Genomic DNA, 24,088 nt, shown 5'->3' on the forward strand with positions numbered 1-24,088 from the left:
TTTTCATCTGAGTATCCTGCAAACACAATGCAATACAAAACAAAACTCAATTTTTCCCTGTACATTACTTGAATGGCATCAGTCAAAACTTTCATTGCTCAGTTGCCCTGTGACAACTTGACAATTACAGATCCTATGATTTAACAGAATTTACTCTGCCACCATACAACTCCAGCTTTTTGGTTTTGAATCCCAATGTAGTTTTCTGTTTCTTCAGAAACTCTGAATGGACAACATACTAAAAAGGTCCATCAGTTCATAATCCAGCTTTATTTCTGATCTACCTTCTTCCAGGTACACTGACACCGAGCCAATAACTTCTTTCGCATTGAGCAAGTATCTTTTAAAAAAACAAAACAAAACAAAAAACAAAAAACAAAAAAACAAAAAACAAAACAAAAAAAAAAAAAAAAAAAACAAAAACCCCAAACAAAGAAAAAAAACACACAAAAAAAAACAACAACAAGCCACCAAGCAAGAGTAAACATAAGAACAAAGTTCCAAGAAGTTCCAAGACATACTGCTTAAAGAGTAGAAAAAACTATTACTATTATTTCAAACATGGCCAAGTCTTCAAGTTTCTTAATATTAAAAATCCATTGGATTTTGGTCTGTGTTTCAATTTCCTTGAGTAAAATACACTTTGTCAGTTTTTAAGTAACTCTGGCTGTTCTCCAGCTCCATACTAGAATTTCAACATACTTTTAACAAACTGGAAGCTCGTGTCAATTGTCAGCACCGGGATTAAAAAAACTGCCAATTAATGGTGACTGCAACCTTGGCTGTAACACCCAAAACTTTGCACTATCCTTTCTTTGATTGCCACTGCATCATCCACTTCTCATTAAAACCTTGGTCTCTTCTTGCCTTGGGGGGGAAGTCCCCATCTCATGTGCACAACCCACACTGCATTACTGAGGTGCAATAACTGAGGTAACAGCTTACAGGTTTGGGTTTTTTCCCATTTCTTTGAGAACGAGCTCCAGCATTCAGTAAGCAAAGGTTATGAACTTCAAGATTTAATTTTAATATGTAACTTTGAAACCTTTCAAGAAACTGGCATCCATTATCAGATTTTTGGTCAGTTCAGGAAATGGATCTGTGAACATAAATCAAGTAAGAACAAAATGCATTTGAACTGTCACTTTTTTAAAACAAAAAACCTCAAAACCAAACCCCTGAATATGCTGGAGGTCATAAGGTGTTCCTGCTTTCCTTCCAAAACTGCAAGCTTTGCATAAGGTACTCAAGAATGGAAAATTCCTTTTCTGACACTGTACATTAAAGCTATCTCTGCTGTTAAAAATGCCTAACTACTCCTAGTCATGATCCTTCTGCCTCCACTCACAGCCTAACCAGAAAGGGAAATAACTCTCAGAATATCTCAGAAAGGAGACACATTTTTCTAGTGCTTTACTAAAATTTAATCAGCACCTGGACAACTATCATCAAACACTACAAAACATCCCCTAACCTTGCTACACACTTTTGTCCTCAAAACTAAAGCTGGATGAGATGTTTTAGCTGCATGACTCACAGAGATAGAGAAAAAACAATGTGCTCTCTTGCGTACCAAAATTCACAGGATACTTTTTCAGGTCACAGTTTGTTATGTGTACTCTGGCTTTGAATTAAAAAAACCAGGCTGATTAACTTCAAATACAACTACAAAAACATAAAAGTCACAGTTCTTCCTGCAAGCTCTTGAGTTCCTATTCATTTGTATTTAAATTTATGGAATAGAAAATACAGGCGTCATTTTGTTGCTCTTATTTACATATTACACCTTTCTAATGAAGTAGTATCTAAGCCATGGTTTTACAAAAATCATCTTGTGTCCTCATCTTACTCCAAGATCCATTTCAGTAATTAACCACAGGTGGTATTAACCACTTCACTAATCAAAGTTGTTCAATGCTTCCATTATGAGATCATATTTTCTTTCAGTGGTTGATGAATTTCCCATAGTTCAATTAGTTAGGCAGAAACTCTTCACTGTACATGTAAGATTCAAACATTGATTTTTCTTACATTTCAGCTGAAATAGTTCACCCAGTTCCAAGAAACAAATGAAGAAATAAAATTATGAAAATAAATCTTTATGTTAAGAAGTAAAACTGGCAACTACGTTTGAAATACTCTAGTGACCCCTGCTTCAGGGGAAGAAGTAATCAGACAGCATCCACAATGTCATGCCTTGTGTCTCTTCACCTTTGGAAGTGCCCAGCTATTAGAAGTCGCAATCAACTGCAAGTCCTGAGAGAACGTCCTTCACATTTTGTAGGCTTTGGCCTTTAAAGGCAAAACAAGCTTTGGAGATTGGTAAAGAAATAGCATAGTGAAAGAACAGGTAAAGAAAGAAAATGTTGGCTATTTAGTGGAATTCAGAATCACTCATGTAGAGAATGACAAGGGAAAAAGACTTTTAGGTAAGAAGAGGTAACACTCAAATGGTTTAAAGGAAATTCAGAAAAGTCTGAGCCCAAGCACCAGAAAGAAGAAATTACAACACAGCCCCTCCAGAACCTGGAGACCAGGTTCCTGAATCCAAACATTCCTTTGGCAAAGGAGATACCTAAACCTACTGGACAAGGTACCCCAGTCACCTTCTAATGCTGAGTCCCACAGGAAAATTAGTTTGGAAAATGCAGTTCAGCTGATAAAATTACATAGATACCACTAGGACATCAGTTTTCTTTTGCTTTTTCTTAAAAAAACAATAAGTAAAAGAAAAAAAACCCCAAAACTATTACAAGTATATAAAATGTAAAGACCAAATCACTCTGTAAAATTATTTCAGATTTCTGTAATTGTTACATATACACAACCCTAGCTCAGATTCCTTACAACCGTGCAGAATAACATGCAAATGCTAAATTTAATGGACAAATAGAATCATAGAATGGTTTGGTTTGGAAGAGACCTTAAAGGTCATCTAGCTCCAAAACCCTGGCCATGGGCAGGGACACCTTTCACTAGATCACATTGCTCAAAGACCCACCCAACCTAGCCTTGAACACTCCCAGGAATGGGGCATCCAGAGTCAACAGATTTAAACAAATCAGAAAAATTAAAAAAAAATATTCAGTGCAAAGTTCAAAAACATTTTTTAAAGCAGTAATTACTAGCAGCATGGTATTGAAAGGTATAAAACAAATTTTCTTTAGTATCAAAACAAGAGGCCCAAAAAACTTCATAGAAATTTCTCCAAATTCAGAAGAAAACTTCGCCATAAAAAAACTGCAGCCAGCATCAATCAAATGGAACAGAAACTTCCAAAGTTTTAGGCAAAGAAGTCCCGATAAGAGATGCAGACCCAGCTATAACATGTCATAACTTAATTTAGTGCTGATTTCGCAAACATGCTCTCCTAAATAACTAAATGTCAAGTATTTTTTGGTAGTCAAAAATAAAACAAGGCAAAATAGTTTTCTTTTTACAGTGATATTAATAATAGTTATGCCCATTCTGTCCTCAGAAGAGAGGTGAACAAATTTTAGATTCAGACTGCTTGTTAATGAAAATTCAAAAGTTAGGAAACAAAAGATAATTATTTTCAAAATTATTTTGGTACTTGAATTTCATTTTCACTGGAAGTCAGCTGGACTAAAGCCTGTTAGTCACTGCAGAGCATGTGACTGTATACCACGATATTGCCACTCCCTGCTGCTCATCTCCACTCCCTCTAATCAGTTAATTAAATTGCTCGTGCAACATTTCCCCAGTCAGCTTTCAGCAAAATAAACCAGGTTGCTAAAGACTCGATGTTTGCAGCAGTGGATTTAAGGTGGAGCCTACACTAGCCCAACACCTTGAGGCTGAAATGCAGGGGGATGGCACCAATTGACACAACACAGACAGTAGCCTCCAATTACTGCTAATAATGTGCAGACAAACTAAACTTTTTTATTTTGTCTGCAGCTAGAAGAAAACATGCACATGCTCCCCTCATTCTGCTGAAACTTGTATGTTGTGCTATCACCTTAGACAATTGATGAAACCATCATCAATCTTCATCATTGACAGTATCTTTCCATTAGAGAGCTGTAAGTGTGTCACAATCACCAGAAATTGAAGAAAATTCAAGTGGTCAGCAAGGATGCATTTTGGCTACAAAAATATATTTCCATATGAAGTTTTATTATCAACAATTGTTTCAAATGGCTGGCTGACCTACTATTTAAGTAGTCCACACTGGGGTTTTTTTGCCTTGCACTCAGGTGCTGACTCACCTCACTCCATTCATCTCTTCTACTTTCTGAAGCACCAAAAGCATCTGTGCATTTTGGCTAAATACTGGGTTTAATTTTGTAAACACAGACCTAACCGCACACTTTGGTACATTACTTATGATGAACATTGTAGATAAAACAATACTTTGTGCTTGTGTCTGCTGTGAATAAAAATGAACAGAATCACATAGCTGTAGCCTTTTGACACAACTCTGTGTACCCCAAGGGTTTTCAAATGTCTGTTTTCTAGGTCTTAATAGAAAGACTAGAAAGTTTTTGTCACTAATATTTCAGCCCTTCTGCATCATGTCTGTTTCATGAGAAACAAGACTTCTGTGAAATAGTATTAGTTCTATTCATCACCAGAGGCAAAGCAGACAAAATTCCACAATTCCACAGAGGTACATAAGCAACCCATGGCAAAAGAGGTAATTCATTTACTAGATCTCCCAATTTTCAATGCAGTGAATTTCCAGCTCTTTGCTCTGACAGGGCTCTGTGATGAAGCTTTGCCTACTCTGACCCTCAATGGCTTCAAGGGAGCAAACAACCACCAAAGAGCCACATGCATCTTGACTTGCATATTCTGATCACCGGCATCTCTGACAGAACAGGTCACAGCTACAGTGTTTGTTCAGATGATGATTTCCTGAATCAGACAGGAGACATGCAGTTGAGCAACAAAAGACCTGTGGTGCACCCCTCCCTACCAAGAGACTGAGTAATTACAGAAACTCCTCAGGTCTCCAAGGTGTCAGAAAAGGCACGGCCCTACTCCCTGCTCTTGATAGCTATCTTCCACAGCAGTCAGGAAAAACACCAAGTTCCCAGAAGGTAAAGAGTGTAGGAAAAAACTTATTTTACCAATATATCACTGGAGTTTCCATTTTATAAGTAGGGGAGCGAATTGTTTTATGTTACCTTTTATAAGATGGGATAAAGGGAAAAGAATAAGAAGTACAAAAGTTCTATTCTAAGAATGCATAATTTAAAAGGGAAAAAAATTACCTCAGAACTTAAAAGCTGTGTTCTACCAATTTTTTGAAATTCAGGAGAAGCATTAAGACATGAGAGTTGCGATTAAGAGAATTATTTATATCATATCTCCCACAAAACAAGACACTGTTTTTTTTAATTTTACAGGAGCCTTTCTATTTGGAAATAAAGGCACTTGATCAAAATAGTTATGTAAGAAAAAGATTAAAAACTGTTTATAAAAGCTGTTTTTTAAAGCATACAGTTCTTAAGTCTTGAGTTAAACATAATTATTGTTTTGAATAGTTAACAGACACATGAAGCTTCAAGTTTTCCCTGCTATCCTAAAATTCTTTCCACATATAAACACCCAATAAAACACTACTTTATGTCAACACAGCATGTTTGTATCTTTCTTTTACTTGAATGAATGGCTGTGAAATGGATGTTTTGCTATTCCATTAAAAAAAACCTGCAAATGTTTCTGCTGAAAATCTAATGTTCTGCTTTCTTCTAAGTCAACAAAATATGTATTTGTAAAGAAAAGAAAAAAAATTGCAATACTGTAATTATTGCATTATCCAGAATCCAAATACTCATCAGGAGCTGTATAATTCACTACATCAGATATCAGCCAGCTAAACACCCACAAGCCCATTTTTGCATGTAATTTGTTTAAGAAAATTAACACACTGATGACTAACTGACACTGTGTAGGAAGCACTTCACTTCCTTAGTCATTAAATCATGTTTCTATGATACTATCCTAAAACTAGAGTATTTTAATGAAAAATACACAGCTTCCCAATAAAGTATTGCTATTCCCAAACAGTATTCACTGAATCAAATCAGAAGCTTATTTCCTAAAGAACGCTGACTACTTTATATGTATTTGGGAAACTGGGAGACACTGCTTTATTTCATAATTTATGTGGAAGTCTTCAAAGCAACTGTGTAGCAAAGAATGTTTTATCTCAAGAGAGAGAAAAAAGTCCAAAATAATCTGTTTGTATAGCTTTGTGAAGGTTTTTTGAGAGGAAGCATATTTTACTGAAGAGGAAAAGTACTGAAACTGCAATTTCAAGTACAGCAGTAGGTACCTGTGCATCACTTCTAAACAAATTTACTGGACTTTCATGCTCCCCATTGACAGATCCCTCCCTCCTTCAGCTATCCAGACTTGACTGCAACTCCATTACAGAGAGAATATTCTAGAAGGACTGAGGATGAAGAACTTGTTACTCTAAATTTAAAAAGTTTGGCCATTTTAAAAGGCTCTGGATATTTTTTCAAGTAAGTTTCACATGGATCTTTTTTCATTAAAAAAAAAAACCAAAACAAAACAAACCCAAACACTCAAAGCACAACTTCTAATGAAGTTCATGCATTTCCATTATTAAAAAAAAAGCTTAGTTCCAGTAGGTTATGCTGCAGTTTCCATAAAATCAAATTGAATTCACCCTACACACATCAGCAAAAGCATTCTTAGACTCGTTGCCAAACTGCTCAGAGATGCCTCTCTGCTCTTACCAGAACATGAAACATCCAGTTGTTGTAGATTACACAAATGCACAGCTAAAGTCTAGAGTGTTTTCTGTGCAGTGAGTACAGAAATGATCTAAAACTTATAAACATGATTGACAGAACAGCAAAGAGCCTGGAGCAAAGAAAAGATCCAATAAAGCCACCTACAATCACAATTATAAGAACACCCTCAATCATGATCCATTTTCCTTCTGAAAGGTCACTCAACCAGAGAAATGACTGCAAGAATGGATGAACCTGCACTGTTACTAGCTATCCAAAGGGATACAGCCTCTCAACACTGAAGTAGATTTCCCAACTATGTTACCCATTTCTAGCTTCCAGACACTAAGATTTGGCCCATCCTTTTCTGTACCATCTTGAAAAACAGGCCACTCTACATCTTTAAAAAAAAAATCCTCATTATTAAGTACAGTTCTTCAGAAAATCTGTATCTAAGAAATGTGATAATGTGTTTCCTAGCTCATATATCAGTTAATAGATATTTCTAAGCAAGTAAGAGGAATTTAAACATTTCAAAGAACCTAACAATTTAGAAATGGACAGATTTACATGGAGAGAAAGCAGGGCTGGTGGCAGAGGGGAAGTCTTCCTTTCTAATGGGGTAAGGTAGGAGAAGTACAGGGACAGGATGTGAGGCATTTCCCTCAGTGCCAGTACTACTGAGCTTTTGACTAAACAGCTCAAACCTTTCAGTAGATTTTGGCATTTCATCAAGGTTTGGAGGAACTTTGAAATAACCACCTCTTTTCTATCATCAAACACTCAGCTCCATCTGTTTCTACTCTAAGAGTCAACCCAAGAATTGTGTACCTGACAAAAGCTATTTGGTTTCTCAAAGCTGCAATTTGCTGCATTTCCAGCATTTACCAGCAAGTTGGCTCTTTCTGCCTGGGGGAGTCCAGCACACCACAAAGACCTTCAGATACACAAGAAGGCCACTAAAAAACCCCCCAAAAAATCATGTGGCAGATGCCATTCTCTTATCTGCAATAAGAGATCTGTGCTTACCAAAAATGCCCTGAATTATTCAGAGACTGAACACTAATACTGTATTAATTTATGGAGAGAGGAAGGAGGTTCTCTTCTAAGTTCATATTTGTTGTCCTTGTAGGTAACAACTCTCCCCTGATCAGCTTGATAAACCAAAATGAAAAGCTATGCTCAGAAACAATCAGAGAAATAAACTCTTAAAAAATATTTTAGGTATAAGCACACATGCACTGCAAATACAGAGATGTTCTTGCTCAGTAATATTTCACCTTACTACAGGCACCCACGAAGATCCAGGCATGTGCTGAGGAACCAGGGGCTTCCTCAGATTCTCACACAGTTGACAGCAAGTGGCAGGCACCTCCAGAAAGCAATTCAGAACACTTAAGTCCTGCCTAATTTAAATACTACAAAATACTTTTCAAAACTATCTCCTTCTAGTAAACATTCATCTTAAACCCAGATGAACACCAGTGGAAGTCTCCTGCTTGGCAAAACATATACAGAGGGTACAAATATTCAGAAGTCCATCAAGTTGATTTTTGAAAACTGATTCCAGTTCAAAACTTTGTAGACTATTCCTGTCACAATGAATTCATTTAAACACTAAACATTCAGTTACTCATTCCAAAAACCTTACATTCTCTCTTGCTTGTATATGACCATATCTATGAAGTTAAGAGTACAAAAATTACAACTCCCAATAATTCCCCCCTGAGTAGCGATAATATTCTTGGAGAGGGTATGAGGGGATAAGGAGAGCACAGCATACTTCCTGCATAACCCTTAAACTGAAAATAAACTTAAACTTAAACCCATAAACTGAAAATATTATGCTACATGGAGTTAGAAAGCTTCCAAGATTGTTTCTTACCTTAAAGATAAGCAACCTACCCCACACACACACCAAAAAAAGCCCCCAAAGTAAAAACAAGCCCAAACCCAAAAGTGCAGAATTATTTTAAGTTTTATAGAGAGATATCAATACCAAATAGGTTCAAAATAAACAGCTGAAAGCAAGTCCTCATAGATTAAATGAAGTCTTAGTATAACTGCATTAATTTTTACTTTACCTGTGAAAATCTGCAAGCACTATATCTCTTAAATGCACAGCAAGTAAAAAATCTCCCTAATATCTAGGACCTGTCTCAAACTTCTATGACAAACTGACCCACACAACTAGATCCATATACATATTACTTATTCTATGTATAGATTACAAATGCATAGGAAGACGAAATACAAATAGCTTTTCTTAAGAAGAAAGAAGCTCACATGTAATAAAATACTGCCTTTGTTACTACCAAACAGTTGTTTCCTCTAATCTATTCACAGCCACGTTTCAATTCCCATTTACCTTATTCTTTCCACATTCCCATACTTTAAACACTCATTAAGCAGAGAGCACACAATGAATCAAGGTCTGCAGATAAAAATAAGTACAGTCTATTGAGTAACTGAGTAAAGCATATGTAGCATATGCATAAACACCACACATACCCACACTGGTTTTCCTCTTAAAAAAGAAACAAAACCATAAACATGATGGATATCTAGATAATAAATTGCATTACTGGCAAATCTCTGATAACAGCAAGCAACAACTAGAGGTATCTTGCAGATCTCTTATTTCCACACTGATGTCTATGAGAGCATCCAAAATTCATACTGAAAAGCACACATTAACATATGTATGAACTAAGAACCAGAGAAGTTTAAATTGTCCTTTAAACAGACCACACATTCAAACAGTCAATCCAGCTCTCTCACTCCTATTGCAGTAACTATTCCCACAAAACACACAATTCTTCTGGCAGACTCCACAGACATGAATGATTCTGTTTGTGTTTTCTTTCAAACTAAAAAATCATGATAAATTTGACAGTTTTTGCCCAAGAAGCTGAAAGAGGAAAATGCAGAGGAGATAAAAAGCAATTTGGAACCAACCAGTATATCCAAGACTTAGAAGTTCACTTGTTGTAACAAAGTTTCTTAGTTCTGATTTTAAACAGCACTCTGAGTCCTCTGGAAGATTTTTCCCCTGAAATGTAGTGTGAAATGCACAAAGGAGGACTGCAATTTCAGTACTGCAAGTTTACACCATTAAACCCCACTCTCACGCTCTTTGACTGCTAAGCACCTAACTCAACTGACTTGAGACTTCTGAAGTCACAAGCCTTTAAACTATCCTTTCATTTCAATACCTTACAGTTTTTAGATCACAGGTGGCAATATCCAACATAACTTTTTAATGCAATTTCCCAAACTGGTGCCATTTCAACTCTTAAAGCCCTCGCAAAAACAAAACAAATCACCAAAAAAACAAAGCCACACACACACACAAAAAAACCCCAACAAAACAAAACAAAAAACAAAAAAAACCCTGCAAACCCAACCTCCCAAGCTTCAGACTTCCACACCACATATGAGGGTGGTGGTCTCCACCATTCTGCCAGTCAATTAACAGTCATAATAAAGAGATCATTCACTAGCCATTAAAGCACTAAAATCGAGACCATTCCCTTCATCAACCAGCTTACCAAATTAAAAGCAATAAGATCTTCCTGCATCAAAGCAAGCCAACTCCTCTCTTCCAGTAATAGAAACCTGGGATCTAATAACCAGATTCCAAGGAAAGCACCACCCAAAACACTTTCAACAGCATTGAAAAAAAACCCCAATTTTTAACATATTTGGCAGGGGGGAAAATATAAATAACTACATGATACTATTTCAAGCCTAAAACATTCGTTTTAAACACATTTCCTAGTACTTCTCAACTATCAAATTGAGCAACACAAAAGGATCCAACTCAGACCATAAGCCCATCTTGCAAGATAAACTGAATATACGTTTCAAAAGAAACACAGAACATGATCTGACACATTCTTCCAAAATTGTTCACTATTACACTTGTTAAAATTCTGACACATACAGGTCAGTAATTCTACTTGGGTTTGATGACCAAAAGAAAATGAACAGAAAACAAAACAGAATGAATAATCCTCCATGTATTATCTTTCTAGAAGTGAAGGAAGTGAATGAAACTTGTTGGGATATGAAGACCTAGATTAGAATTCTTTCTTGGCCACAGTACAATGCCTCCTAAGAACTTATAAACCAGCTATTTACACAAATGGCTGCATTTAAGTTGAAGCAGTCAGGAATTTCACAGGATTACTGCTAAATGCTGGTGTTTCTGGACATCAAACTTCACAGCCAAATTTAAGAATTGTTAGTGTCTACAAACGGTGCAGCTGACCTCAAACACCTAACTTGGGGGAAGAAACTGGCATTTGTGTTTGATTAGGGTTTTTTTTGTTTGTTTGTTTTTTTGTATACAGTATCAATAAAGCTCTTTATTGATATTGTTGCAGTATGGTGATGCAAGTAATTGCTTTTAGTTACATGTTTAAGGCCAAAGAATAAAGAATTACCTAACTAAAACAGCAATCACTTACTACTGAAACAACAAATTAATACAAGTCACATGGAGAAGTCTTACAGCCAATAAATAGAGAAGCGTTTCTTTATACAATTTAAATGATTGTTAGGTTAAAAAAAATACAATTCACACATAACCACAGACAGGAGCACATTAGGAAAGTGCAGTGGAATAAAGAAAATAAAAGTTCTGAGTCTGATACTCCTTTTTAAAAGGCAGCACCTCCAGCTGGGGCATGAATTCAGCACTGATTCAGGAGACAAGAACTCTATCTACTAAATCAACAACAAAACTTCTTGCAACAGTCCAGGTTTCACTTGGAAATCTTGCTGAAATACCAGCCAAGCTCAGCCTTGATTAGACTGCAATGAGCTCATAGCTTGAGGAGGTATAGCTGTGGGCTCTTGTAAAGCTGATACTAAAGAGAAATTCATTTAAATGATGCATCAATCTTTCTTGAAATGCATGAACTAGAATGTTCTCATATTTATTAATGTAATATGGATAAAGCTGACTGCAGAACAACTTCAGAGTTCTTAAGGATATTGTTAGTACAGGAAGTGAAACGACTCTCTACCCACCACCCACAATCAATAGTATGATTGACACTGCAAGTTGGGCATCTCAGATAAGAGCACTTTTAAAGTAAAAGTAATCAAGATAATGCAGCTATGGGAGATTTTCAAGAGATTCACTCTTGAGCACTCTGACTTTTCATTTTCATTATTTCCAATAAGACCTCCCTCTTCAGATGTTGTTTCTTTAAAAAAGAGGAAAATACAAACTGAGGCTCCTGAGACTTCTAATTATTGTCCTCTAAGTTCTCATTTCACCTTTTGTTGAAATATGCATGGTGCCATAAAAAGCAAGTCCTTTCTTTTAAGATGTCAAATTAGGCAAGAACAAGCTGCCTTTGGGCAATTTTTTTTGGAATGTTATCACACACACATGCAGAGCTCAGAAAAAATGTAAAGTATTTTTTTAAAGGGACATTAAAAAATAATGGTATGCAACACAGTGACAATGCTAAAAGACTTTTTTCTTAAATATTAGCAACACCATTTGCACTTGGGTGGGGCAAGCTTTAGACGACCAGCTATGTTTAAAGATCGAGCAAGCTGTATCATGTACCATTTTTCTCTGTACCTATTGCAGCAATAAAAAAAAAGGGCAAGGGAAAAAAAAAATTTAAAAAGGCTTGTGCCTGGCAGGTGAACTTGATACTCTGCCTACCTGGTTCTATTTCTGGACTATTTCTCCAAGTCTTGTTTCAGGTACAGAAAGAAAAGCTACTGTGAATGGGGAAATCTGCCCACCCTGAAAGTGCTGGGCCCACTGCTGGGCACCAGCAGTGTGACTGTGCACTGACCTCTCGGGGCAAAGCACTTCCCTCACGGCATCAATCATGGAATAGTTTGGGCTGGAAGGGACCTTTAAAGGTCATCCAGTGCAACCCCGCTGCAATGAGCAGGGACAAAACTCCAGCAGCTGAGCACACACTTACACCTCTGGTAAGGCTGGACACATTTTCTCCTCTTTAGCTTGCCTTGCTTTTTCTGATTATTGGCAGTTTGGTGGATCAAAAAGATATTCTTGTTTTAATTGACTTAATTTCTAAAAAATTCCCAAGTAGTACTTGCTGCCAGTATTTGCCCTAGACTCCCCCCATGATACACCTGTAGTAAAAAATTTCCCTTCCTAACAGCAAGTGAAATAGCCACACAATCAGAGAAATGGAGAAGTGTATTACAGACGAAGTGCTGAAAAGTGAACACCATATATTTACTCATGAATTTTTCAATTACAGTATTTTTTGGTGCTACTTCTCCGGCAGTTGTGCCATATATGCTAAAGAAAGTGGCAAATATTTACAAACACAGACTTCTCAGCATTTACATAAAGGTGCAACTTTCTTCAAAGGCTCATCTTGCTTTTGAGACTGTAAAAGCGCAGCAGAGACAAGCAGAATTTTAGAAATCCCCCTTAAGCAGCTGCTATCTGAGACTCCATTCACACCTTGTCACATTCCTTGAAGAGCTGGCAGTTGTCGTCATCCACCCTCACTTCCCCAGAGATGCTCTGGACTAGAGTGAGACAGAGCTTTATAGCCAGCTAAGGCTGAAGCACAGATTCAATCCACAAAACCAGGAGTTTTTCCACAGCTGTCCTGAAGGATTTAGTCCACTGGGTTTTCCTGGCTCTCCCACTGACCAGCCATCAGTCTTCTGAGAAGGAAGGACACATGCCACAGATAGAAGCACTCGTGAAACGGCATCTCCTCATCCTGGCAGTCCAATGATCCTCACTCAGGAGCAGGGTAACAAGTTCAGAGCTCTCTTCAGCTGAGAGGAGACAAACCTTACATCTCCTGCAAGGAGGGACTGTTTTAACCACTCTCTTGTAAAATATTCTTCCCACCACTAGAAGCAGTACAGTAAAAAAACCAAAACACCATGATGGGTGGGCCAAATCAAGGCGGAAAATTTTGCAGCTAAAATATCATAGTTCTGGGCACACAAGTTTCAGTCCCTGGTTTCAAAACTATTTCTATACCACTGTATCCAACCACAGCAAATAAAAATATACTCAAAAATTTAAACCCAAGGATCCAGGTTCCCCTCTTATTCCTAGGACTGTACGGATGGACCCAGATTGCTCTTCCACAGAGCAGCACAGTTGTGTGGTTCCACTTAATTATTCCCTTGCAACAGACCCAGTTGAAAAGGTTCCCAGGCACAGACACTTCTCTCCACATACCACTGCCACATCCTCATGCCACAAATATTTATGCCTGTTACTTAATACCTAGGTAACATTATGAATAAGCATCACTGATCAGTCTTTAGATGTAGCACTTATTAGCCACTACCAGAAAGGTGGAATTATTTGAATTGGAACTTAATAGCTAGTGCATATATAGCTCTGTTCTCCTTTTCTCAAATGCTCACGGCTTTGCTGTTCTCTAATTCAGGACAGTGGTAAGCAGCCAACACTCCTGCAGTCATTTTTCACCCTATACATTTGACACTGACTGTTGTTCCTTGAAAAACAGCACTAGGGAAGTGATCTAGAAACAGATGGTTTGAAAAGTTCTCACTGGGAAAGTTCGTAACACAGTTGTTTCAAGGGTGGGAGAAGGGAACCAACTAGAAAACTCACAACAAAACCAGATGAAAAATAAGATTAGTGTAATTTCTGTTGTGGATAAACCAGGACTTGTTGACCTCTGACACTCTCTGGCACTTTCAAAATGGGAACAGGCAGAGTCTGGAGGTCTTGGAGACAAAAGCATATATATAACTTTCTGACAGATCTTGAGCAAAATGTGCTTTGCTAATGTGACTTCTTTTTCACTACAACATATGGATCTATTTTCATGTGCTTTCACTGTGCAACATGAAAGCTGTCTTAACTGCAAAAACCAACAATTACTGAGAATGGGGGCTCTTAAGTCAAAACACATCCAGATGAAAAAGAATTTCTACAAAACGTGAAGCATTTCTTTTAACTTGCGTCCAGCACACTGAGAGTAAAGCTGTAAGCATACAAGGACAAGAAAAAAAGAAAAGGAAAGGAAAAAAAAAACCACAAAAGAGAAACAAGGCAACCAGATAGTGCATATATACCCAAGCATGTCTCTCTACCCCGTGCATGGATTTGGTCACTACCCACAAGACCTTTTTGTTTAAAGAAGAAGGGACAAACAAAAGGCTATCCTAATTACTTAGAATTTGCAAGTGCAACGGCAGCGGAGGAAACAGCCTCGGAGCCGCGAGTTTCAGTCTCCATGCCCTCCTGCGCCAGGAGCCCGGAGGGGAAGGAGGGAGGGACCAGCCCAGCAGAGGGTTTCGGGTCCCGCAGTTACCAGCGCCCACAACGACGGCGCCGGCTTTTTACTGGGGCGTACGAGCGGCCAGAAGCGGCGGCTCGGAGCCGCCACGCTGCCTGCGCCCAGCAACCTGTTGCCCCCAGAGCTGCCGGGATGAGCCCCGCACGCTCCGGTACCGCTCCCCGGGCGCTGGGGCCCCGGAGCGGCCCCGGCCCGGCGGCACCTGCGCTGGGCGCGCTGCCCCGCGGTACCTGCGCCCCGGGCTGCGGGCAGGCGGCGCGGCCGGGCTGTCACCGCCGCGGGCACGGCAAAATGGAGCCGGCCGGACCCGCCTCCCCCCCGCACGGCGCCGCTCACCTTGGTGATGATGAGGGGCTCCCCGTGCTCCCGTCCGCCCTTCACCGTGAAGCCCCAGGGAGCCCCGCCGGTCAGCTGCACCTCCACCAGCTTGTAGCCCTCGGCTGCCCGCTGCTCCACCATCACCATCACGGGCCCCGGTTCCACCAGCCCGCCGCCGAGCCGTGGGTCGCCGACGGCCAGCCGCTCCCGTCCGCCCCGCAGCCCCACGTCCTCCATGGAGCGCCCGTCGCCGCCGGGGCTGGCTCGCCTCTGCCGGCCGCTCCCCGGTGCGCGCCAGCCGGCGGCCGCCCGCGGAGCCACCTACCCGCCCCGCAGCGCCGGCCGGCCCGGCCCCATCGGCGGCGAGAGAGGGCTGCTCCGCCCGCCCCCTCCCCTTCCTCCTCCCCCGCAGCCCGCGGTATTGTCTCACGCCGAGGCCGGAGCCCGGCGGCGAGGGGGGGCGGCACCAACTTGTGGTAACTTGGCGGCGGGGCAAATGCCGCCGAGTACTGCGGGGTGCTGGGAGGAGCGCGGCGGGGAGAGGCGCCCCCGCCTCCCCTTCGCCTCGGCAAGAGGACGAAAGCCGCGTTTCACCAGCGGGGCAGCCGCTCGCCCCTCCCAGAGAGCGGCAGCCCCGCAGCGCAGTCCCCCGGCCGAGGAGGAGGAGGAGGAGGAGGAGGAGGGGGGAGAGGGGAGCAGCCCCGGGCCGGCCGCCAGACAAAGGCAGCAGCGAAAAGGTCCGTGAGCCCCGAGTCACCCCGCGGCTGGGCCCGGGGCCGTACCCGGGTCACCCCACCGCACGCAGGGGCGGCCGCGCCTCCCCTCCGCCCCCGTTCCCAAACAAAAGCGGCGAGCAGGTGGAGGGTGGGGTGAAAGGGCAGCCGTGAAAGAAAGACCCGGCCCCCCATCCGGGCAGGGACGCCCCGCCTCCGCCGTGCCAGGCGGCGGGGGGCCGGGGCTGGGAGCGCAGAGGGGGCCGGCTCTTGCCGGCTCTTCCCGTCTCGCCGCGGTGTTCGGGGAGGGGGAAGCCGGGCAATGCGGGGGGCAGTTCAGGGGGAGCCGAAGGAAGGAGGAGCTTTCCGCCGGCCCCTCCCGGCCCGCGCTGCCTCCACCACCTGTGGGGCGGGAGGGGCCGCGGGCTCCGGGCCGCGCTCTCCCGCCCGGCCCCTCTAGCGGCAGCCCCGCGGCACCGCCCGGCCCGGCCCGGCCCGGCCCCCGCCGCCGCAACGGACGGGCCGGGCCAGGCACTGGCAAGAACCGGAGGGAAACACAGGTGAAGCTTTCAGCAAATAAATCCAATAGAAAGGAGATTTGGAGTCCCAGATTTTTAAAAAAGTTTGATGGCAGAGTGCGAGGCAGGACTAGAAGTGCTAATCTGAAGGCAAATCTTGGATGGGAAATAAATGCAGGGTTTGCGTTTGCCTGATGCCTTCTCTGAGTTAGTGGTGAGGCTGGGAGTGAAATACTTATTGAGATTGAGAATACTTTTTTTGCAATTCTCGAGGTTTAATTGAATCACTTTATAGGAGGTTTCAGTGCCTTAAATCAGGACTAGGTTTGAGTGCCCCCAGTGTGCTAACACACAGTCCTCCTTGGCATTTCACTGAAAGACTAGTGAACCTCAAGGTACTTTTTCATGTGATGAGCTGTCTCATGGAGGTGCCTGGTTACATGCAGTGGGATTTTACAAGTTTGTGTGATGATGTAACAGGTCACATATTTTGCGTTCTGAAAGTGAATCTTGGGGCATTCTGATTATGTGGTTTATTCCTCTAACTCCTGTTTCAGTTGGTTTATTTCTCATAAAACTCTCCTGCCTCAAACTAAACCTTTTTTTTGTTTCTTTTTTTCTCCCCTACAGTACTTCTAGGATTAGCTACAGGATGTTTCTTCAATACCTAAAGAAAACTTTGGGTTCAGAACACCTGAACACCTGAGGTGTCAATCCCAGCAGCAGATTGGAGAACATCTAGAAAAAAGAAAAATATATGATTAGGTTGATTTCTGTTCACTTGTGATTAAGGGACAGAAGGAATAGTGGAGGGTGTACTCAAACTCATGCATTCTTTTATGAGAATCCTGCAAAATACAAACCTTGTACCCAACCTAGGTATTGCATCAAGTTGTTTAAGGTCTCTAATGACTCACAGATCCTCAGTCAGATTTTTTCTGCAATTATTTTCTGTCATATGGGCAAGCATAAATATAAGTAGTTTTCCCCATGTCCTGTCTCTAATTCTTGGAATCTGAAACAAAGTCTTCATTTATATTTGTGTAACACACATCAAGTTGTCTTCATAGCAATGTGTACTCAGTAACATATAGCTGGAAGTTTTAAGGAGCTTCAATATGGAATTTGTTTTCTGTAAGTGTGATAATGAAAGGAAGATACAGACTAATTATTTAAACTTTAGTGTATCCCCAAGTAAGCACATTGAAATGAAAATTAAATAGTTCACATCACTAATGAGAAGAGCAAACACTACTAGCAAAAAAATGTCTTCTCTATTTATATCCCACCTTTTTCAACTGCCAAACATTAATTCTTCATCTTGAACATTTGTTGTCCATAGAAATTCAAGATTTACATTACTGTTCTGGCTTTTAGAATAGGTCTTAAAAATTCAGTATTGAAGCATGATGAAGAAATCTGAGCACAGATTTTAAAACTGGAAAATCTAGAACCAGGAACTGGCAGCTATTGAAAACTGTCAAATTCTGCTACTGTAATTACATCAGTGGAAGACATGGACACATAGCTCTTGGGAAAGCAGTTGCCTAAAGGAGGCATTTTGTTCTACAGAATTTATTCAACTTCCATTCTTTCTGTTGCACATATTAAACAAAGGATTTATTGAATGGATTCTAAAATATTACTTTTCATTTGTGTGATAAGAGAAGCAATGATAACTGTATTTGTCTAACAAGAGCCTCGGTGACCAAAGCTTTCACACTCCTGGTTAAGAGAAACGTCAGTAAAGAAGAAGTTTCTAGCTAATGCTTGCTTAGAACCTGATAATCTGACACAGTTGTCAAGCAGATTCTCAGTTTGTGGCTGACAGTTCAGAAATCAGACTTCCTTATCTTGAATGACACCTTTTTTGCCTTTTATTCTTTGATGTTATCAATATTACTAAGAGACCACAAAGTAAAGTTCTTCTTACATATGTTTGACTGGCCAATGCAATGAAGGAAATCTTTTTTGTCATATTGGTCAAATTTCTGTCAATTTCTTTTATATCCTCCCTCTCTGTGAAATCTGAAGCTTATTCAGAACTCAGCTGGAGACTTCTACTTTTGTTCTTCTTAAAATATTGTGATAATTCTATTACTTGAATTTCTACAGATTCTGCCAGTCTTCATAAGGTTTCAAATAGTCATAAAGAACAAAGGATTTATTGAATGGATTCTAAAATATTGCTTTTCATTTGTGTGATAAGAGAACCAATGATAACTGTATTTGTCTAACAAAAGCCTCAGTGAACAAATCCTCATCTTTTTCTCTTGCCAGATGTTTTCTGAGCACACAGAAGTTACCAATAGAAGGTAGAAATGCAAGATACATCAGGGTGCCATAAATATATCAAAGGAAGTAACATACCACTTTTTCACACTGAGGACAGGGAATGATGCAGCAGGGTACGAAAGGGATCCTTTAGTGTAAAAATGTGTGCCAAAGATACATGTATCAAAGATACTTCACTGTGATACACAAAAGTTACCCAAGAGCTTGTTCCTGCTGTGCAAAAGGAGCAATCAGACTTGTATTAGGAGATGGTTCCCAATCCCCAGAGTGTGCGTCTCTGCCCTGTGAAGCAAAAGCTTTCTGCAGCAAACCGGTCTCCTCCCGTAGTACTTCATGTCATCCTACTTTGGTACTTGAAGTTTAATTAACAATCTCAAGTGAAATTTTCTTCTACAGAATTTATTCAACCTCCATTCTTTCTGTTGCAAGTATTGAAACTCTCTGTTCCCTACTTAGTCACTGAGATTATGAAAACTGTGAATAAATTACTTTATGGCAGGATTTTATTTGAACAGGCACAGTATGATGTTAAAGCACAGCCTGTTTCACCTTTGTGGCTGTACAAAACATCTTTTCCTTAAGGCACAGCACCTTGCAGTGAATTGCAGAGGATACCTGCAGGGTGGCTCTAGAATAGGCTGGTTTACTCTCAGTCCTGAGGCCATTCATTGTGCTGGACATTGCAATATCAGAATATCAGGAGGGCTTTTTTTTTTTTTTTTTTCCCAGAAGCCAAGAAATTTGAGCTATGTAGAGGCTTCTGACTCATAGTTACAGAGTGAGAACTGAGGTGAGGTAAGCCTTTACAACCTTCCACTTTGTCACCAGCCCTTCCGGAGCTAACCACCAAACATCAACAGGCTGCTGAAGAGACAAAGTGCCTCTGCCTCAGCCATACAAAATCAAAGGCTCATGCCCTGGAGCATGCATAGTGCATTGACAAATTAAGTTCAGATGCCAAAAGAGAAAAGCTGATTCATGGTACATATTCTGAGAGAAATACAAGATCATGGAATGGTTAGAAGGGTTGGAAGGGACCTTAAAAGATTATTTAATCCAATGTCCTGTGGGAAGGGACTTTTTTCACTAGATCAAGTTGCTTAATGCCCCATCTAACCCAGCCTTGAACACTTCCAATGATGGGGCATCCACAGCTTCTCTGTGCAGCCTTCCAGTGCCTCACCATCCTCACTGTAAATGATTTCTTTGTAATACCTACTGCCTCTTCCTTACCTGTCCCTTCTGAGTTTACAACCACTGATGGCAGCCCTCCAGTCATGAAATTCATATTCACCACATTTCAGTAATAGTGATTAGACCGTAGCTTTCTAGTTGGGCAGTGGCTTGCAGCTCTTTCCTCTTTCCAGCTCTAATGTCTTTGAAAATTATCATCACAAAGACCAAAACAACTGAAATAGTGATAAGGAGTTCCTGCAACAGAAGTGGATGGATTTTTTGATCAAGTACTTCAAGGTTTGTCGAGCTGCTGGCAGTCTGTTGTGGAGTCTGAAAGTCCTGAGAACCCGGAGAAACAGGCTGAGTAGCAGCCCGACAGACAGACATGCTGGCATATCTGGGAACCAGGAGGCTTTCCATTGGAAACCTGCCATGCTGCTTCTGATGGGTTCAGCATAATCATGCTCTTCTGCTAAACACTTTGATTCCAACAAATTACTCATTTTCCCAGAATGAAAAATACCATGTTGTAAAGTTCCAGCAGGATGTCTCTGATTTAGTCACCTTAAAAACCTTTCCCAAGTGTGTCTTGTTTCTCCTGTATTGCAAGTAAGGCTTCATCAGCACATAATTAGTGCTGGAGAAAACCTTAGAAGTTCTCAAACTTTCAGATATATATAACTCAAATACTTGTTGAACTCTTTATTTCTTTACAATTAAAATAAAATCTATGTTCTTTATCTAAAGCTTTCTATAAAGCTGAAATTCATGCAAGAATACCAGTTCAGATGATGCTCAGGTATTTGTCTCCCATGATGATTTTGATTCAAACTTTGTTCAATTCTCTCTTATTCTCACAGCACATAAGCTTTGTACCTCAAAGCAATTTTCTGACAACATGAACTGTGGAAGAAGGCTGAGAACTGAGAGGCTGTGAATGGCCAAGAGAAAAAAATATGAAAATTTTGCTACAAATAATATTCTTGACTCAGATCTGGAGACCTATTTGACCTGTAGACAAGAAAAGGGAGATGAGTCTAACACAGACTCCTATAATCCACAGCCTGCTCAAGGACTTAAAATTTTCACAACACTGCATGATAAAAAGATGAAAAATCAAAGAAAAGGGCAACTCCTCATTTGGTTGCGGAGTCAGAAGATAGCATACACAAAGCAAGAAGAGGTGAATAAGTAACCAGTTTTCCCTGGAGATGTAGTTTTCAGCTTGTAGTCAAGTTCAGGCACATGTTAAGTCCTGCCTTGGGCCACATTCCCTCTGGTATCAGTGCATCTGTTCCCTTTCCAGTTCCTACATTACGGCCCTTAATCAAATCATATTACATCTCAGAGTTCCACTTTACAGAGAAACCAAAGAGCAGAATGAGAGCACAGAGGCTGAAATACCGGTGTGTGGCAGTCCTTACTGTTTCATTGTCAGCAGGCTGACTAGGCAGCACTTGGACACAGTTTGGGGGATGATGTGGGCCAGGGACCATTACTGTGAGGCTCTAAGGATGCCATGATTTTTTAGTTGTGGAAGAGAGTCCAGCAGCATATGCATATATACACTGTATAGCTGCATTTGATCAATGTATGTGCATTGCAGCTTCAATAACCTGGGAAATTTTTTTGTTTCATGAAGTTTCATCATTTCAGTGAAGCATCATTTGTAATATTTATTCTTGCTACCAAGTTTCTGATCATGGTACATTAGGGAGTGCTTTTCATGGTCCATCTTCTTTGATAACACGTGTTACATGATAACATTCTCTGCACAAACTGTACTGTGCCACTTCCTCTCATGTACCCTAAAACACTGTCCCATTTTAAATACATGAGCGATAGTCTCAGAGGCTAACAAGAGTCTTTAATGCATTTAAACTCTGATACCACAGCAGGTTATATCTGAATTCTGTACTTGCTGAAGATGGTCAGTGGAGCCAAGATGGTCATGGAAAATGCAAAGGGAGGGTTTTAAATGCTCTTTGTGCAGAGAATGCTCCAAAGGCTTTTAAAAGGTAAGATAAATAGCAAGAGGCTGGAGAATGCCTAAGAGCAGACAAAAGCCTTGTAATCTGGTATTTGGACTTTGTCTTCATTTGCTAGCTAGCCCCAAACAGACCTTTTTCTGCCAATCAGCCATGTATAAATAAATCTCTCAGTGCTTTCTATAAACAGACACAGTTTCTGCATTACAACTGACCTTTCTACCCTCAGCTTGATTACACAGAACATGCACCATGTCCAGGTGAAGGTCACAGAATGCAGAACCTTGTGAGAGTCCATCTAAGCATGCATAAGGCATGAAGTACATGTTCTTTTTTTGTTGCAGTGCCATAGGAGTTTGCCCTAAAGCATCACGTGTGCTTAAGAGGCTGTGGTCAGCAGTGGCAGATGCAGGTTATTGCATTAATGTGGTGATATTAAGGATGATGGAAGGCTGGTTTGGGCATGCCCAGGAGTCCAGGGAGAAGAAGTTCTTTCTATGCATGCCTCTTGCCCACAGACTGCTATGCCCCTTTTTGCTGAAGGTATAGGTGTGGTCTCCTCTCAGTTCTGCTAACAGATCTGCTAGCAGTTGATAGGATATTTGAGGGAATCCTTCTGAGTCATACACATGAGAAAAAGTGCAACATTCAGATTAGCTTTCCTTGGCTGGTGTTTGGCTTAGAAAGGATGAGGCTGTGGAAGGTATTGCTTCCTTAGCCTGAATTTTGTGTAAAGCAGACTCATGGCAATGGAGCATTGTTAATAAAGTCCAGAGGAAACAGCTTTGGGGTGGGGGTACATTGCCCTTCTTCTTTGTTAACATAGATCAGAACCTCGAAGTTCAATTATTTTTGAAGGTCTGAATTTGTGGAGTATTAAAGGTACACAGAGGATCATTCTCAGAACACTGCTTTTCCAAAGTTGTTTTAGGACCAATCAATTTATTGGAATTGTGCTCATAGGAAACTGACTAATAGAAGTAGCTGATGTAGCCAAGCTGGAATATAAAAGTATAATGTAGCTATATTGCTCACCTAAATGTATATCCAGTAAACTACATTGGATGCTCATTACTTTTTCCACTCTGGACTTTGAAGTCCACCTCTGACAATGAAGTTGTGGTCTTTAATCCTGAAGAGCAGAAAAGTCAAAAGAGTGGATCACAAATCCTTTCTGCACTAAAATGTTTCTGCTGCTATTACTGCATTTCCTCTGGATTCTCTGAGCAAGCTAAGCTGTGTTTTTTAGCCATCTGCTCATTTCAGAGACTTCAAGACAACAATTTGTGGAATAGAAGGTTCAAACTTTCCTTCACCCATTCTCAGGATGCTGCAGGTCTGACTGCTGGCCATGCAACCACTGCAGAGTTAAAATCCTAGTGAAGCTCATGGGGTTTCTAGGAGGAACATTGTCTGGTGTCTGTGGTCTGGACCTGGACTGTACATTTTGTCTGATTTGCCTTCAGTTACACTTGTTTACGGTGTCCAACAAGACCATCTAACTGGTTATGGTACACTGAGATTTTTATCAATTCAATAGAGCCTTGGAGAGTTCTTGCACTGTAAGAGCAGTGAAGTTAGTGCTGAAGTATATTTTGATTAGATTACATAGACTGGGCTGAGGACACAGGTTTTATAAGAGAAGTTTTTTGTGCTAATGGGCTTTGGGAATATAACTGCTGGGTGGTGGGAGATGTAATCTAACAAGATCCAACCATCTAGCAATTGTATCAAGGATATAAGAGTGTCCTACCTAATTTCTCCTGAGGGAAATTATTCTTCCTTTGGAAGACACTGAGGACAGGATAGACATTCAACTTTTGTAGGTTGGGGTACATGCCTACAAACATTACTGTCCAATTTTCAGTATCATAGTATGTGGGAGATAATAGTCTTTCTTTTTACAGTCTTCTTCATCTGTCAGTTCCTGTTCAAACTGTATCTTGTACAGTTGTGCATAGGTGTGGGACAAAGTCTCTTTAGTACACATGTGCTGAAACTGGGAGATCTTTTTGTTCTGTGAAATAATGTAACAATGAC

General features: G+C 40.6%; 1 protein-coding gene across 5 annotated transcripts in view; it reads right to left on the minus strand.

The window, feature by feature from the left end:
- SHROOM2 (shroom family member 2) overlaps positions 1-15,739 on the minus strand; it is a 116,043-nt gene extending 100,304 nt beyond the window's left edge. For 3 of the 5 annotated variants that reach the window (XM_077173216.1, XM_054654876.2, XM_054654875.2), the window contains exon 1: positions 15,377-15,738. In XM_077173216.1, coding sequence (XP_077029331.1) covers positions 15,377-15,595 — 219 coding nt within the window. In that variant the 5' untranslated portion in view covers positions 15,596-15,738. Of the gene's footprint in view, positions 1-15,376 lie in introns of all 5 variants that reach the window. The other 2 variants (XM_077173212.1, XM_077173204.1) reach the window with 1 other exon arrangement.
- Positions 15,740-24,088: the final 8,349 nt, after the last annotated feature.

The sequence above is a fragment of the Agelaius phoeniceus genome, chromosome 2, assembly GCF_051311805.1.
Source record: "Agelaius phoeniceus isolate bAgePho1 chromosome 2, bAgePho1.hap1, whole genome shotgun sequence".
NCBI classification, from domain to species: Eukaryota; Metazoa; Chordata; class Aves; order Passeriformes; family Icteridae; genus Agelaius; species Agelaius phoeniceus.